The 12,102-nt window shown below is 40.7% G+C and overlaps 1 protein-coding gene across 25 annotated transcripts in view; it reads left to right on the forward strand.

Annotated features, from left to right (window-relative positions):
* The window catches only part of MAGI1 (membrane associated guanylate kinase, WW and PDZ domain containing 1), a 291,948-nt gene that overhangs the window by 277,053 nt on the left and 2,793 nt on the right, over window positions 1-12,102 (forward strand). For 12 of the 25 annotated variants that reach the window (XM_072347593.1, XM_072347598.1, XM_072347600.1 and 9 more), the window contains 6 exons: window positions 376-579; window positions 6,018-6,108; window positions 6,230-6,293; window positions 7,112-7,258; window positions 8,509-8,647; window positions 10,668-10,756. In XM_072347593.1, the coding sequence (XP_072203694.1) occupies window positions 376-579; window positions 6,018-6,108; window positions 6,230-6,293; window positions 7,112-7,258; window positions 8,509-8,647; window positions 10,668-10,756 (734 nt within the window). Of the gene's footprint in view, window positions 1-375; window positions 580-6,017; window positions 6,109-6,229; window positions 6,294-7,111; window positions 7,259-8,508; window positions 10,580-10,667; window positions 10,757-12,102 lie in introns of those variants that run through there. The other 13 variants (XM_072347607.1, XM_072347619.1, XM_072347609.1 and 10 more) reach the window with 7 other exon arrangements.

Genomic DNA, 12,102 nt, shown 5'->3' on the forward strand with positions numbered 1-12,102 from the left:
TTTCAGTTTTTTGGTACAAAAATAAAATCAGGATTTGGGTTTCTCTGGGGCTGCTAAATGCAGTTGTAGTCCCTAAAAGCTCACAGAAATCAAGGGGGAGGGAGATTTGAGGGATTAACAGACACCTTTTTGTAAAAGAAGTGTTGCGCACTCATACTAGTTGATTGCCAATGTTTTGAACACTGGCAGCAAAGCTATCCTATAATAACTTTTGCTTGATGCATTAATTAATTAACCCTTAACCTTCTCTTTCCCTTTTCAACCCTTTTTCTCCTTTTCCCCTTCACCATATTCCCACGTATGTAAACAATTAAAACCAAACCAAAACAAACAAACAAAAAAACAAAAAAAACAACCCCCAAACCAATACAAAAGCGGGAAATGCATGTGTGGCCATGCCTCACAAAATAGGTCGGATAATTGAAGGGAGTCCCGCAGACCGCTGTGGCAAGCTGAAAGTAGGCGATCGCATCTTGGCCGTCAATGGGTGCTCCATCACCAACAAGTCGCATTCAGACATCGTCAACCTCATTAAGGAAGCGGGAAACACCGTTACTCTGCGCATCATTCCAGGAGATGGTAAAGTATCTGTTCCCTGCTGTCTTTTCTGACCCTTTTGTTGCTTTGTTCCTGGGCTTTTCTCATCTGTCAGAGCTGCAGAATCGTAAAGATTTTGTCTCCCGCTTGGGGAATTGGAGCCCAGGGGTTGTGAGTGTTCCATAGCTGTATTAGACAGCTGATTTTTTTTTCCCATAGGAATGCTGTTTTCCTCAACAGGGCTGAAGTGATTCTCTATTTAAAAGTTACTATATTCCCTTCCATTGTGTTTCTCCAAGTATCTCCTTGAAACGATCTCCAAATTCGATGCGTATCTAGGTACTGTCTGGTTTGATTCTTAGGTTAATGGTACAGCTTTAGAATATTTGAGAACCACTGCACACTCAGTAACTCAGTATGTGGGATCCCTGAAGCTTTCCATAGTCTCTAAAGAGATCACAGAAAGGGATAAACACTTTGTCATGTTTAAGCTGTTTGGAAGGAAGATTTGTTCTTATTCTGCATAAGTTCCTCTTTGAAGTGATCTCAGTGCATTTGGAAATGCCTTTATTAATGGCAGTGGCTTTGGAGATGCTTTGCAACTGATAAGGAGATCCCCTGGACAGGAAGGATCTCATTGCTTCTGATGAGAGGGAACGTGCAGGGTCTCTGATAACGTGGTGACACTTGGTGCTAATTTCTGCTCATTGAACTGTTCAGTAAAAGTAAAGATCTGTGCTATGTATCATTTTCATGAAATGAATCCCTAGCTGTGATGCAAATAGGGATGAAGCAGACAGGTACAGGTACAGCAGATATTTAGTGTAGCTGGAATGGCAAGAATTTTGTTTGTTCTTTGTCCTGCTCTGCAATGGATCGGCTCACAGGGAGAACTCAGAGATCTTTCACATTGCTCTTTTTTGTTTAAGCTGAGTCTGTGGATTGTATAGGATTTGCTGGCTCAGACACAGAAATAATGAGCATTTCTGTACAGTACATTCCTTGCATTCAGTTTAACGTAGGGAATGCACAATTAAGTTTGAAAGAAAGGCTGAAAAGCTGTAACTGAAGTGAAGATATCCCCCTCACAATGAAAACTACTGGAAGGAGACCTTTTCATTCTGCAGCCTGACAGGAAACATTTTGCTTTTAGTCTGTGTATGTGGACCAGCACTACTGCACTTAATGCTTTCAAGGAAGCAGAGGGAAGCTGTGGATTGAATTGGAGTTCTTAATGCGGAATGAAGAAGTTAAATGATGTGATTTCCTGTAGTAATCTGAAACATGGATTTAGTTACCCCATACAAAATGATGGTGCTGTGTTTAGTTATAGGGCAAAATCTGGCCAGGACCATAAGTGATCTGCTTATAAATCATTTCTGTTTAGTGTGATCTGTTTTGCATGAAGGCTTTATTTCCCTACTGTCTAGCAGCTACCAGGTCAAATGGTATGTGGTACTTTTCTTCTTCCAGTTAAATGAGTTATTCATGAATAACAAAATGGCTGTGAATCAGGCTAGTGGCTGAGCTGGCCCATGTGTGCCGGTTTGAGAAGGTAAACCAGGGGAAGAATTGTTCATTACCTTTATTTTGGTATCTGATCAAAGTCAAGGAAATTGTATTTTTGAAATGAACAACTTATGACCCATTTGGATTTTTTAAGAGGAACGTAGCATCCTGGTGCGAGCACTCAGCCAGCCTTGTTCATGCAAATGAGCGTACAGAATACCTTTCTAAATTGCTTATGTTTGAAGAGACCTCTGCAGCTGTGACTGACATCAGGCGTTCCTAGAGAAGGAGAGCAATAATTTAAAGAAGGAGCCAACTCTTTTTTCTCTCAGCAATGCAGGCTTTGAGCCTCTTTGTTTGCTGTGCCCTGGGAACTCAAAGTCAGATTGCCAGCCCTGTCTGCTTTTAATTTCCAGAAGCCAGTAAGGCCAGCCACTAGGGAATGTGGTGAGAGGTTTGCTCAAAACCCATGAAATTTAAGGAATCAGTCTCAGTGTTGTTTTCTTTTTGTTGCCTTATGACTTTGGGGTGCTTTTTGGCAAGTCTGAGCATTTTAGCAGTGTATACTTTGTTGGGGAAAGAGAAAAGTAAATTGGAAGTTGTGCATCTCAAATAAGGGTGAAACTAAAACTCATCACAAAACTCACCATAAACTCACATTGCTAATCTTTTCTAACATTATTAAAACCACCAAAAGGTTTTTGCTGTGTAATAGCCTTGCACCAGCTCACTGTAATGGACCACCACAGGAGTGTATTTGCAGTGATATTGCAGTGGTTTAGCATGACGCAAGGGGATGATTAGCTAAAAAATGCCAATCTTAAATTGGTGGCTGGGTGTTCTAGGGCAGAACAGGGCAAGGAAAACAGTGAAATTATGTAGGGTTTGGAATGTGCTGTTTTAATTATGATAGGGATAGGTTTTCCTCTATTTGTGTTCTGTTCCAATTTTGCATGGTGGCTGGCATGTGTCCTGAACCTGTGTCTAGAACATTAGCAAAAATGATGCACAAAACCTGCCTCGTGGGTTAGAGTGGGCCAAAAACAGGCACAGTACAATTGGTGTGAAGATACATCTGTACCAAAGATGTGTTGTTGCTCAACTCGGTATATTTAGTCAACTACTAAAGGGTAGGAATGTTGCTTTTCCTTTGAAGCCTGTCTTCATCTCATCTCCAAATATTTGTGGAGGATTCCAGAGGTTTTGTTCTGAGTGAATACAATGTACTTAAGCATGTTTCGGGACCTTCTGGTGTTGGAGACAGATTTGAGCATCAGAGAAACTTTACAAAATACAAGGAATTCTTTTTTAGAATCCAAGGGTTTAATAGGGACACGGAGGCTTCTCACACAAGCCATGCAGAGCCTCTTGCTCTCTGAGCCACTGGATACAGGCCAGCTCTGGTCTGGAAGATGTTAGCACTCGGTATGCTAAGGGCGTGGGCTCGTTGACTTGGGCACAGTGCTGCAAGCAAAGGAGCTGTGCTCTCATTGAACTCATCTGTTTGAATAGTTCTTTTTTTTCCTCTTTCCCTTTTCCTGAGCTTCCCTTAACATGGACTGGCTGTAGAAAGGAAACATCTTCAGCTCTTCTAGGTTTTTCCTAGAATCCATGAATTAAAATATGTTCCCAGGACCAAGTTCACCCATGACTGCCACTTTTCCTTAAACTAGGCAAAGAAAACTCCCATTTCTTCAAATTCTTATTATAGCTGGACTCTGTTTAATAATGGGAGCTTTTCTCATAGTCAGTGAAGTTAATTACTGGATGCCAAGAGCTTATGAGGCAAGCAAGGGTAGGACAGAAGATATTGTAGTTTTATGCTGGAGTGCCAGCTATTTCCATACAGTTCTTGTTGCTGTTGTCTGCTGGTGACTCTTTTATAGGAGGCACTGGAACTGCAGAAATTCAATAAAGAAACAAAATATATCTTTCTAGCCCGTGATTCTTCATTTAACTTAGATTCTGCTCTTCAAAAATACCGATCACTATTCTGTGGTCAGTTGTCCCCTCTTCTAGACACAGTGTGTATAGGCATGTGGTGGGGGTGGATGTCGTGTATGCAGAACTGTTCCACAGAGGAGTTGTGAGTTGGACTGGGAATGCCATGCCCAATGTGTGGATGTTTCTATTGACCGTGGTTTCCCAATCCCAACGTCCATCATTGTCTGAGGTCATTCAATGCTTTGGTTATGAATGGGCCTTGGACTCTTCCTCTGAATTCAAACTCCCGTGTGACCAGGAGGATGTTTTCAGGATTTGCTGGCCCGCAGGCACACCAAAATGGTTCAAAGTTTGAAACTGTCAGTACTAATTGCAGTTCAGGATTGATTCATTTTATGGAAGGTGTGTTGAGTTTGATATGCATGTATTCCAGATCTGTCCTTCAAATCTAGGTTGCTAAAATTTGACTAATGGCATTTGCATTTACTTTCATTTTAGAGAGTTTGAAAGGAGTTCTAAGTTTACCTTGTTGCATCTTTTTTTGAAGCCTATGATAAAGCTCCATAATAGCAAGATTTTGCCAGGCTGCACTGTGAGGGACAGCTAGATGGTCCCTTCTACCGCATGTCTTCAGTCATGTCTACCGCAACTCCCTTCCCTGTTCTGTGAAGCAGGAATGAGGAAACCTCTCAGAAGCACCTCTTGCTTTGCGTGGAGAAATACAGCTTTTGTGCAAACTGATGTTGGGCTGAGAGTCCTTCACTGCAGTGTAGATTGAGTTCTGAGGTTAATCCCCTTCTCTGTGTTCTCTTGGTGAGCCGTTTTGTAAGCGGTACCCACAGCAGTTGATGTGTCTGATGCAGGCAGTTCTGTGTCCCTGCGTGCAGCTTTGAGTGCTCAGACAGCAGTGTGTTGTATTTCAAAGACATAGTTCAGTAATTTGGGGGTTTAGTCGCATTCGATATCACCTTGTGAGGTATTAGATAAAAGCCATATCTCAATCCCACTGAAGATTGCAGTTTGTGGTGGAGGAAGTACTGATAAGCTTATAATACCTGGAATAGTTATTGCTACTATAAAATTAATCCAGCCAGCCTTCCATATTTGGAGCCTTTAAATATCAGAATTCATGTCATTATATAACAGACAAAACTTTCTTCAACCCTTTCTACACAATTCAGCCTTTGCTCTGAGCGTGTCTGACAATCAGAGGGATCTCCAATCCAGATTGCCTTCTATTTTTTTCCCAATTGAGTGGCTTTAGGATTCCCTTTAGATGGTGATGGTAGCAATGCATTTGTTTGCTGAAAAGGCTTCATTGGCAGAAAAAAATATTTAATTATTATATAAATATACTGTATATGTAATATAAATATATACAAATACTTGTCTCTCTGCTTAACGCTATCTGTGGTGGGTGGCTGTGGTAGCTTCTGGTACACTCATTCTTTTCAAGTGAAGTGATTCAACGATGGAGCTCAGTGTGATCTTTTCACTAAAGCCTTGACAGATCATCAGGAGCATAGTCTGCAACAACAGCAGTAATGTGACGATGTTTCTTAGCTGGTTAGGAGCTCTTAGAAATATTTTATCTTACAGAGGAGAAAAACAGATTAGAAAGTGATTTTGCACATCTGATGACAGATACCAGAAAAAGCAGACCCTTGAGGATAGAGCTGTGGGCATCATGATTGAGTGGAAGGTGTCCCTGCCCACATGGGGGGTCAGAACTAGGTGGGCTTTAACATCTTCTCCAACCCAAAGCATTCTGTGATTCTATAAGATACAGCACAAACAAAGGCCAGTATTTCCCTGCAATTGAGGTGCTGTACGGTTTCATATACATAATTACTATGACATATATTAGTCTTTGTCCTGTTAATTTTGAGATTTAGGAAATTTAAGCTAGTTTCAGGTTCTCTAAAGCCAACGTTCTGATGCTTTCCAGTGAAATGACTTTGCAAAACTTCTTTGCAATGAGCAACCGATGGTGTTCCTCCATAATGAAAAACAAATTTGTTTTGCAGAATCCTCCAATGCTACTTTATTGACCAATGCAGAAAAAATTGCTACAATTACAACCACACATACTCCTCAGCAAATACCACAGGAGACCAGGTCAGATTGTTTTCCTTGAGGGGAGCGTGATGCCCTGCTCTCTGTTTGGTTACTCCTTGATCATCTTCACATCCCATGAGCTGTCTTTTTCCTCTCTCCCTTTGTCTCTCACGCACTGCAGCAGGAACAACACAAAACCAAAGCAAGAATCCCAGTTTGATTTCAAACCACCCCAAGCAGCACAGGTAAGGAATGCTTTTCTAATTGCTTTGTTTACCACAGACCGTTGCTTCCAGTCTGCTTAAGGGCTCTGCTCAAATGTTTCCCTTGAAAATCCATACTGGGAGGCTGTTCTCCCTCAGTCTGTTTGCTGGAGAAAGAGATTTGCTGATTAGTTTCTTACTACGTGCTGCTTTTGTTTCAGCTGGCGAACATTTCCAAAATGTTCTCACTTAAGTCTTTAAGAAGAAGTTAAACGTTTTTATGGCAGAAGTGATTGATGGGTTTGTTTATGGAAGTGTGTGTTTTAAGGGGGCTCTCTACAAAGTACTGCTGTGTGCAAATGATAAAGTCGGGGAACAGAAAAGAGCAAAACTTAATAAGGAGCTGTTGCTGAAGTGCTCCGGGTTTTGCAGACTGTGTCTTATTAAAGAGATTATTCCACTGTTATCTTTCCTTGCCACTGGCCATCCCAGAAGTAACCTCTTCCATCAGGGACTTCAAAACATCCCTGTGCCAGTAGCATTGTGCTGTACAGAAGAACACTGCATGTACTTCTGACCTGGCAAAAGAATAGAAGGGGTGGTAACAAAACAGAGAAGACAGCACTGTGTTGTAGACTCATCCCAGTTACCAGCTAATTAGAGCCTGGCTCTGGGAGCAGGGTTGTCTTCACTGCCCTTTGCAAAGGAAATCCTTGTGTGTGTGTGAAAACTCAACTGATTCTGTTTTTAATGATGAGTGACAGAAATGATAACGCTCATTGGCTGAATAATTTCAAAATGAGAACTAGAGATACATTTAACTTTCTGTTCAATTGAACATATGTTGTCTTCGCTTCCAGCAGGACCAGGATTTTTACACTGTTGAGCTGGAAAGAGGAGCCAAAGGATTTGGCTTCAGCCTGCGAGGTGGCCGGGAGTATAATATGGATCTGTACGTGCTGCGGCTAGCTGAGGATGGGCCAGCTGAGAGATGTGGGAAGATGAGGGTATGCACAAACAGACTTTAAAAGCATGCTGCTTTGCAATGAGCTGACTTGCCTGCCTCTTCCCTATAGATGCACCTTCTGCTGTGATAGCTAATGGGAAAATTAAATGTTAACTGAAACGAGCAGTAGTACCTGCTTACTGCTGTCAGTGGCTTCGGGCACTCTGTATAGAAAGGGACTGTATCTACGGTCTCCAAAAGTGTGTACACATTGGAAAACTTTCACCACATCCTTGTTGCAACCCATATTTCCAAATTCTAATACTTAAATACCTCTAATACCTTGAAAGCTAAGAAAGATATGGAAAGCAGTGAAAATGTAAGTCACAGTCTTTGCAAGCTCCTTTAAAGCTGGAGATGTGTAGAGAACTAGGTTGTCATCTACCTGATTCTCGTCTCTACTGGGGGTAGAGCAGTGAGGGACCATCTATATATATTGAGTATTGAGTTGAAAGATTGTGGTGTGGTTTTAATTAGTATTATCTGTTTGCTTTGCATATCATCTAAATTACAAACATTGTTGCACAGGCATAGTTATAAAATGCCCACAAAAAAGGAATTACTAGGTTTTATGTATTCCTTGCTCCTCTGGTAGAGAACATGTAGTAACTTCAAAGTATGTCTGTCTCCTCCAGACAAATTACATGAAGGGCATTTTCAAAATTCTTTTGCTAGAGCTAGATTTATAAGTCCAAAAAAATTTGCTGATGAAAATAAATCATCAGTGCCCTGTGGAAGCCAATGCCTTGACAAGTTCTTCTAAGCCTTGTTGTTCTATCCTGATAAATGCTTATATTTACAAGAGGGGATTTGCTGGTTCATAGCAGGTATTTATATCCAAGTGAGAAACGGACCTGAAAAAACTACTTGAACATTTTGTTATAAAACAAGTAGGCTGTTTGATGAAAACCTTGAAGACAGTCAAAAAAAATAAGAACAGTTCTCACATAGACCTGGTTACTAAGTGATACAGTAATGCAGGCTGTTTTTACAGAATGGCAGTGAAATAATTTGGCACCTCAGGCTTTTCCTGTCTTCTTCGTGTCTCCCAGATCCCCTGCACTGTTTTCAGTGGACTCACAACCATGGCAGTAGATGTCACTGGAAGGAGTCAGACAGGTGTAGCCCTAACTGGTGCATATTTCGTCCTGTCCCTTTGCTGTGGCCGTTGTCTTCTATGCGCTGTGCTGGAGGGACCCTCTTCAGGGCTTTTTTCTAATCTCAGTCTCTTCTGTTTTATTACTTTGACAGATTGGTGACGAAATCCTAGAGATCAACGGGGAAACTACCAAGAACATGAAGCATGCTCGGGCCATCGAACTGATTAAAAATGGTGGCCGCAGGGTCCGCCTGTTTCTGAAACGTGGAGATGGCTCTGTCCCAGAATATGGTGGGTCAAACTATGAAAACATTCCTTTCTTCCCTGGCATCACTCCATGAATGATTTGTCTCAAGATCTGAAGCGGGAATTCTTTTTTATTTTCCTTTCTCACCAGTGTCTTACCAACCTTTGCAACATATGGTTAATTGCCTCGCTTGTGCTGAATTTTCTACACATTTCATCCTTTGCTTGCTTCCATGGACTTGGGGCGCAGTGTAAGGCAAGATCATCATAGCAGTATTTTTTTGGTGATAAGAGAGGAAAACAAAACAAAACAAAAAAAAAACCTTATTGTCTTGTCCAGCCATACAAGGAATGTCATTGAACTGTGCCAAACTGTTTCTCAGCGGCTGAATTGTTGTTCACATAGGTCTCTACTTCTAATCAATGCAAAAAACTGGGATCTCAAGTTGTTGTTCTGAAGCAGTGATTATTTATTTATTTTTTGGTTAGGATTTTCGCTTAGTTCCTGTCTGTATTCATAGACATGAATGCCAAGATGGCTTATGGGATTTTTTGCCTTCCCTTAATATTTATGTAAATATTTATAAAGTTATTTAAGGAAAAAAAAAAGAAAAAAAGAAAAAAAAGAAGAAAGAAAAAGCTTTACTGCAAAATATATATTGATTTGGCCTCCTGAGCCCTTTTCTCCCCCTTTAAACAGTCTGCTGGTTTCAACTTGTTAATTCATAAGGTCTGAAAAGGCATGGAGGTCATGAAAAGGTGCTCTCATCTCTGTGGTGGGGGAACATTCAGCCCTCGTTTCTTACTAAGAATTGCATTAGAATTCCTTTTCTTCCCCTGGAGGTTGGATTGCTGGGTGGCTTAACATAGCACACTACTTAATATTACAATTATGTCTTATTTATTTGAGATAATTGTCATATATTGTGCCCTCGTTGGAGGGCTACTCCCAACCAAAGGTCTTTGAGGTTTCTATAGAAACTGATGATTGAAGGGATGTCCTTTACATTTTTCCCCCCTTATTTGGGTTATTTCTGTGTCAGTAAGATCTGTGTTTATCATTCGCTCCATGTTCTAGTAACAAAACCAAAATCATTCTGCACAACTTATGAACTAGATTTTCTTTCCATTTACTGTACAAGGTTTGAGAGTTTCTGCTCACTCTGTTCACTACTTAACTTAAAATGATCGATTCAGAGTACGACCAACCAACAAGTGAAGTATTTAACAATACAAAAGGGAAGTTGTGGGTTTATACTTCTGTAATATAAATAGCACACCAGAAGGTTCAATGATGGCACTGAAATTCTGTAATGTTCTTTCTACTTTTGTCTTTTCCTATACTCCTTTGGATGTACAGTACTGTATCATATGCTAGACTGCATCAATACCCTGTAAATTAAGTGCTTCACATCTCAAAGCATATGTCTGTTGCACTGAGGATGAAAATCCAACACCAGTTTTCTTCTGGCTAATGCTAAACCACTAAACGTTCATTTTCCACGCAAGGATTTAATATACAGGGGCTGCACTACTTACTGTAAAGAATATCCTTGTAACGTTTGGGACTCCTTCCTCTCTTTGTTCTGTTCGCTGCAGTCACAAATGGTTCCTCTAATAATGTTAAGTTCCAATATTTTTCTGACTTGATTGGAACGTGCTTCTCTATGAGGCTGTATATTTTTGTAATGAGTTTTGTACTTATTTTTAATGTTGTGGTCTCTGGTGGACTTTATTTTTTGTTGTTGTTTGATTGTTAATGTTTTTTCTATGACATTCTGTGTCGCTGTTCCAGCTGTCTTTTAGAATGGATGCTCTCGTTGTCTGGGTTATCGAATCACCTCTTAGATGTCTCTTTATGTCACAATAATAACAACCGCTGTCTTTGCAGCCTTATATTTGGGTGAAGCCTAGACAATCTGACTGGAAAAATAAACTTTCTTTATTCTAAGATAAAATATGAACATTTTTCTTTCTTTCACCTTTAATATAGGGAATCTAAATTTTCTACTTTTCTCTTTCTCTTTCTCTTACTTTTCTTGGTGCTGGGCTCTTCCTTCCTCAGCGATGATACCTCCTAATATCGCTGCATGTATGAGAAATGACAAGCTCGGGGAGTCTTGCTTCTACCTTATGGGCCATAATCAAACTACGGTTTGTAGCTAAAATCAATACTAGGTGTTTTTGTGCTGTGGCCTAATTCCCTCACATTGCTTTCCGCTTCGCTATATTTTATATGTACAGCAATTCATTCCGAGCACCCTGCGTCCCCTGAATTGTAAGTACACCACTGAACACCTTTAAGCCTCGCTTGTACCATGTGTGATAGCCAGGTTGCTGCAAGCCACATGCTTACAGCTGTGGAAAAGAGGTATGGTCCTGCCTGGGAAAGCTAATGAGCAAAAATACACACATGTGAGTCACAATATGGGTTTCACTTGGAAATCACCAACATAATGGTCCATGCCCACACTGACCCTCCCAGGCTAAGGAACAGAGATGTCACCAGGTGGGAGACACTGTGGTGGCAGGAGCAAGCAGTATGTCTAGTATTTGGCATGGGGGAGGGAAGACAAAAGGCAGAAGATTAGGAAAAAAAGAAATCTGTCCCCTTACATGTCTGTGAAGTGTTTTGGTCATTGCCATTGGGACAGCCCACCTCAAGGTCAGTGTGGGCTGAAGGAAGTGTAGCAGCACCGGCCGAACTGCCCCGCAGAAATTGCTTACAAATGGAAATAAAATACAATAACAACTAAAAGCAGCACCCACATTAAGTCAGCATGGCTACCTTAATGATTGCCACATCTGTAATGAATCATTCATAAGCATCGTTCCAAATGACATGAATGACTGAGGCTAAGCTAGAGGGCAGGGCTGTGGGCTCACTTCTGGGGTTTTATTCAGCTTTGCAGTTTGGGTTACAGAGGTAGCTCAGCTGGATTTTACATGAAAATAATGAGCTGGAGATTAGGCGTTAATCAAAGCCATTCTACATATTATAATACTTTTCCATTGCTTTGATACGAAAAAACCATACCTTCTGTCATCATCTGTTGAATCATTGTGGCAAAACCAAAATCTACCCTAGGACTTCTCATAACGTGGCGGAATTAAGTGAGATTAAGTAATGTCTTAAAATGGAAATTGTACAATTACCAGTCTAATTCTCACACCTTCAAAATGTTCTTTGGCAAGGTCAGAACATAACGATCAATTCTGTTTTCTGCACTTTTTTTCCGCTGTTTGAAACAAGGCCTTCCACAACAGGAAGGCAGTGCTTTCAAAAGGCTTAAAAGAAAAAAAAAAAAATTATGCCCTTAGGCCCCTCTTTATTGGAAACTATTACAAAAACAATCCGACAACCCAAAGTACCTTTTTTTTTATCCCCACTGGAGAGAAAGTAGCATAAGTGAATGGGGGAAATGTAAAATGCCCCATGACAAGAAGAGCATAACATGATGCTATCGGCCTGGACCAAAACACGGCTAAGAACAGAGCAG

This window comes from Excalfactoria chinensis, chromosome 12, assembly GCF_039878825.1.
Source record: "Excalfactoria chinensis isolate bCotChi1 chromosome 12, bCotChi1.hap2, whole genome shotgun sequence".
NCBI lineage: Eukaryota > Metazoa > Chordata > Aves > Galliformes > Phasianidae > Excalfactoria > Excalfactoria chinensis.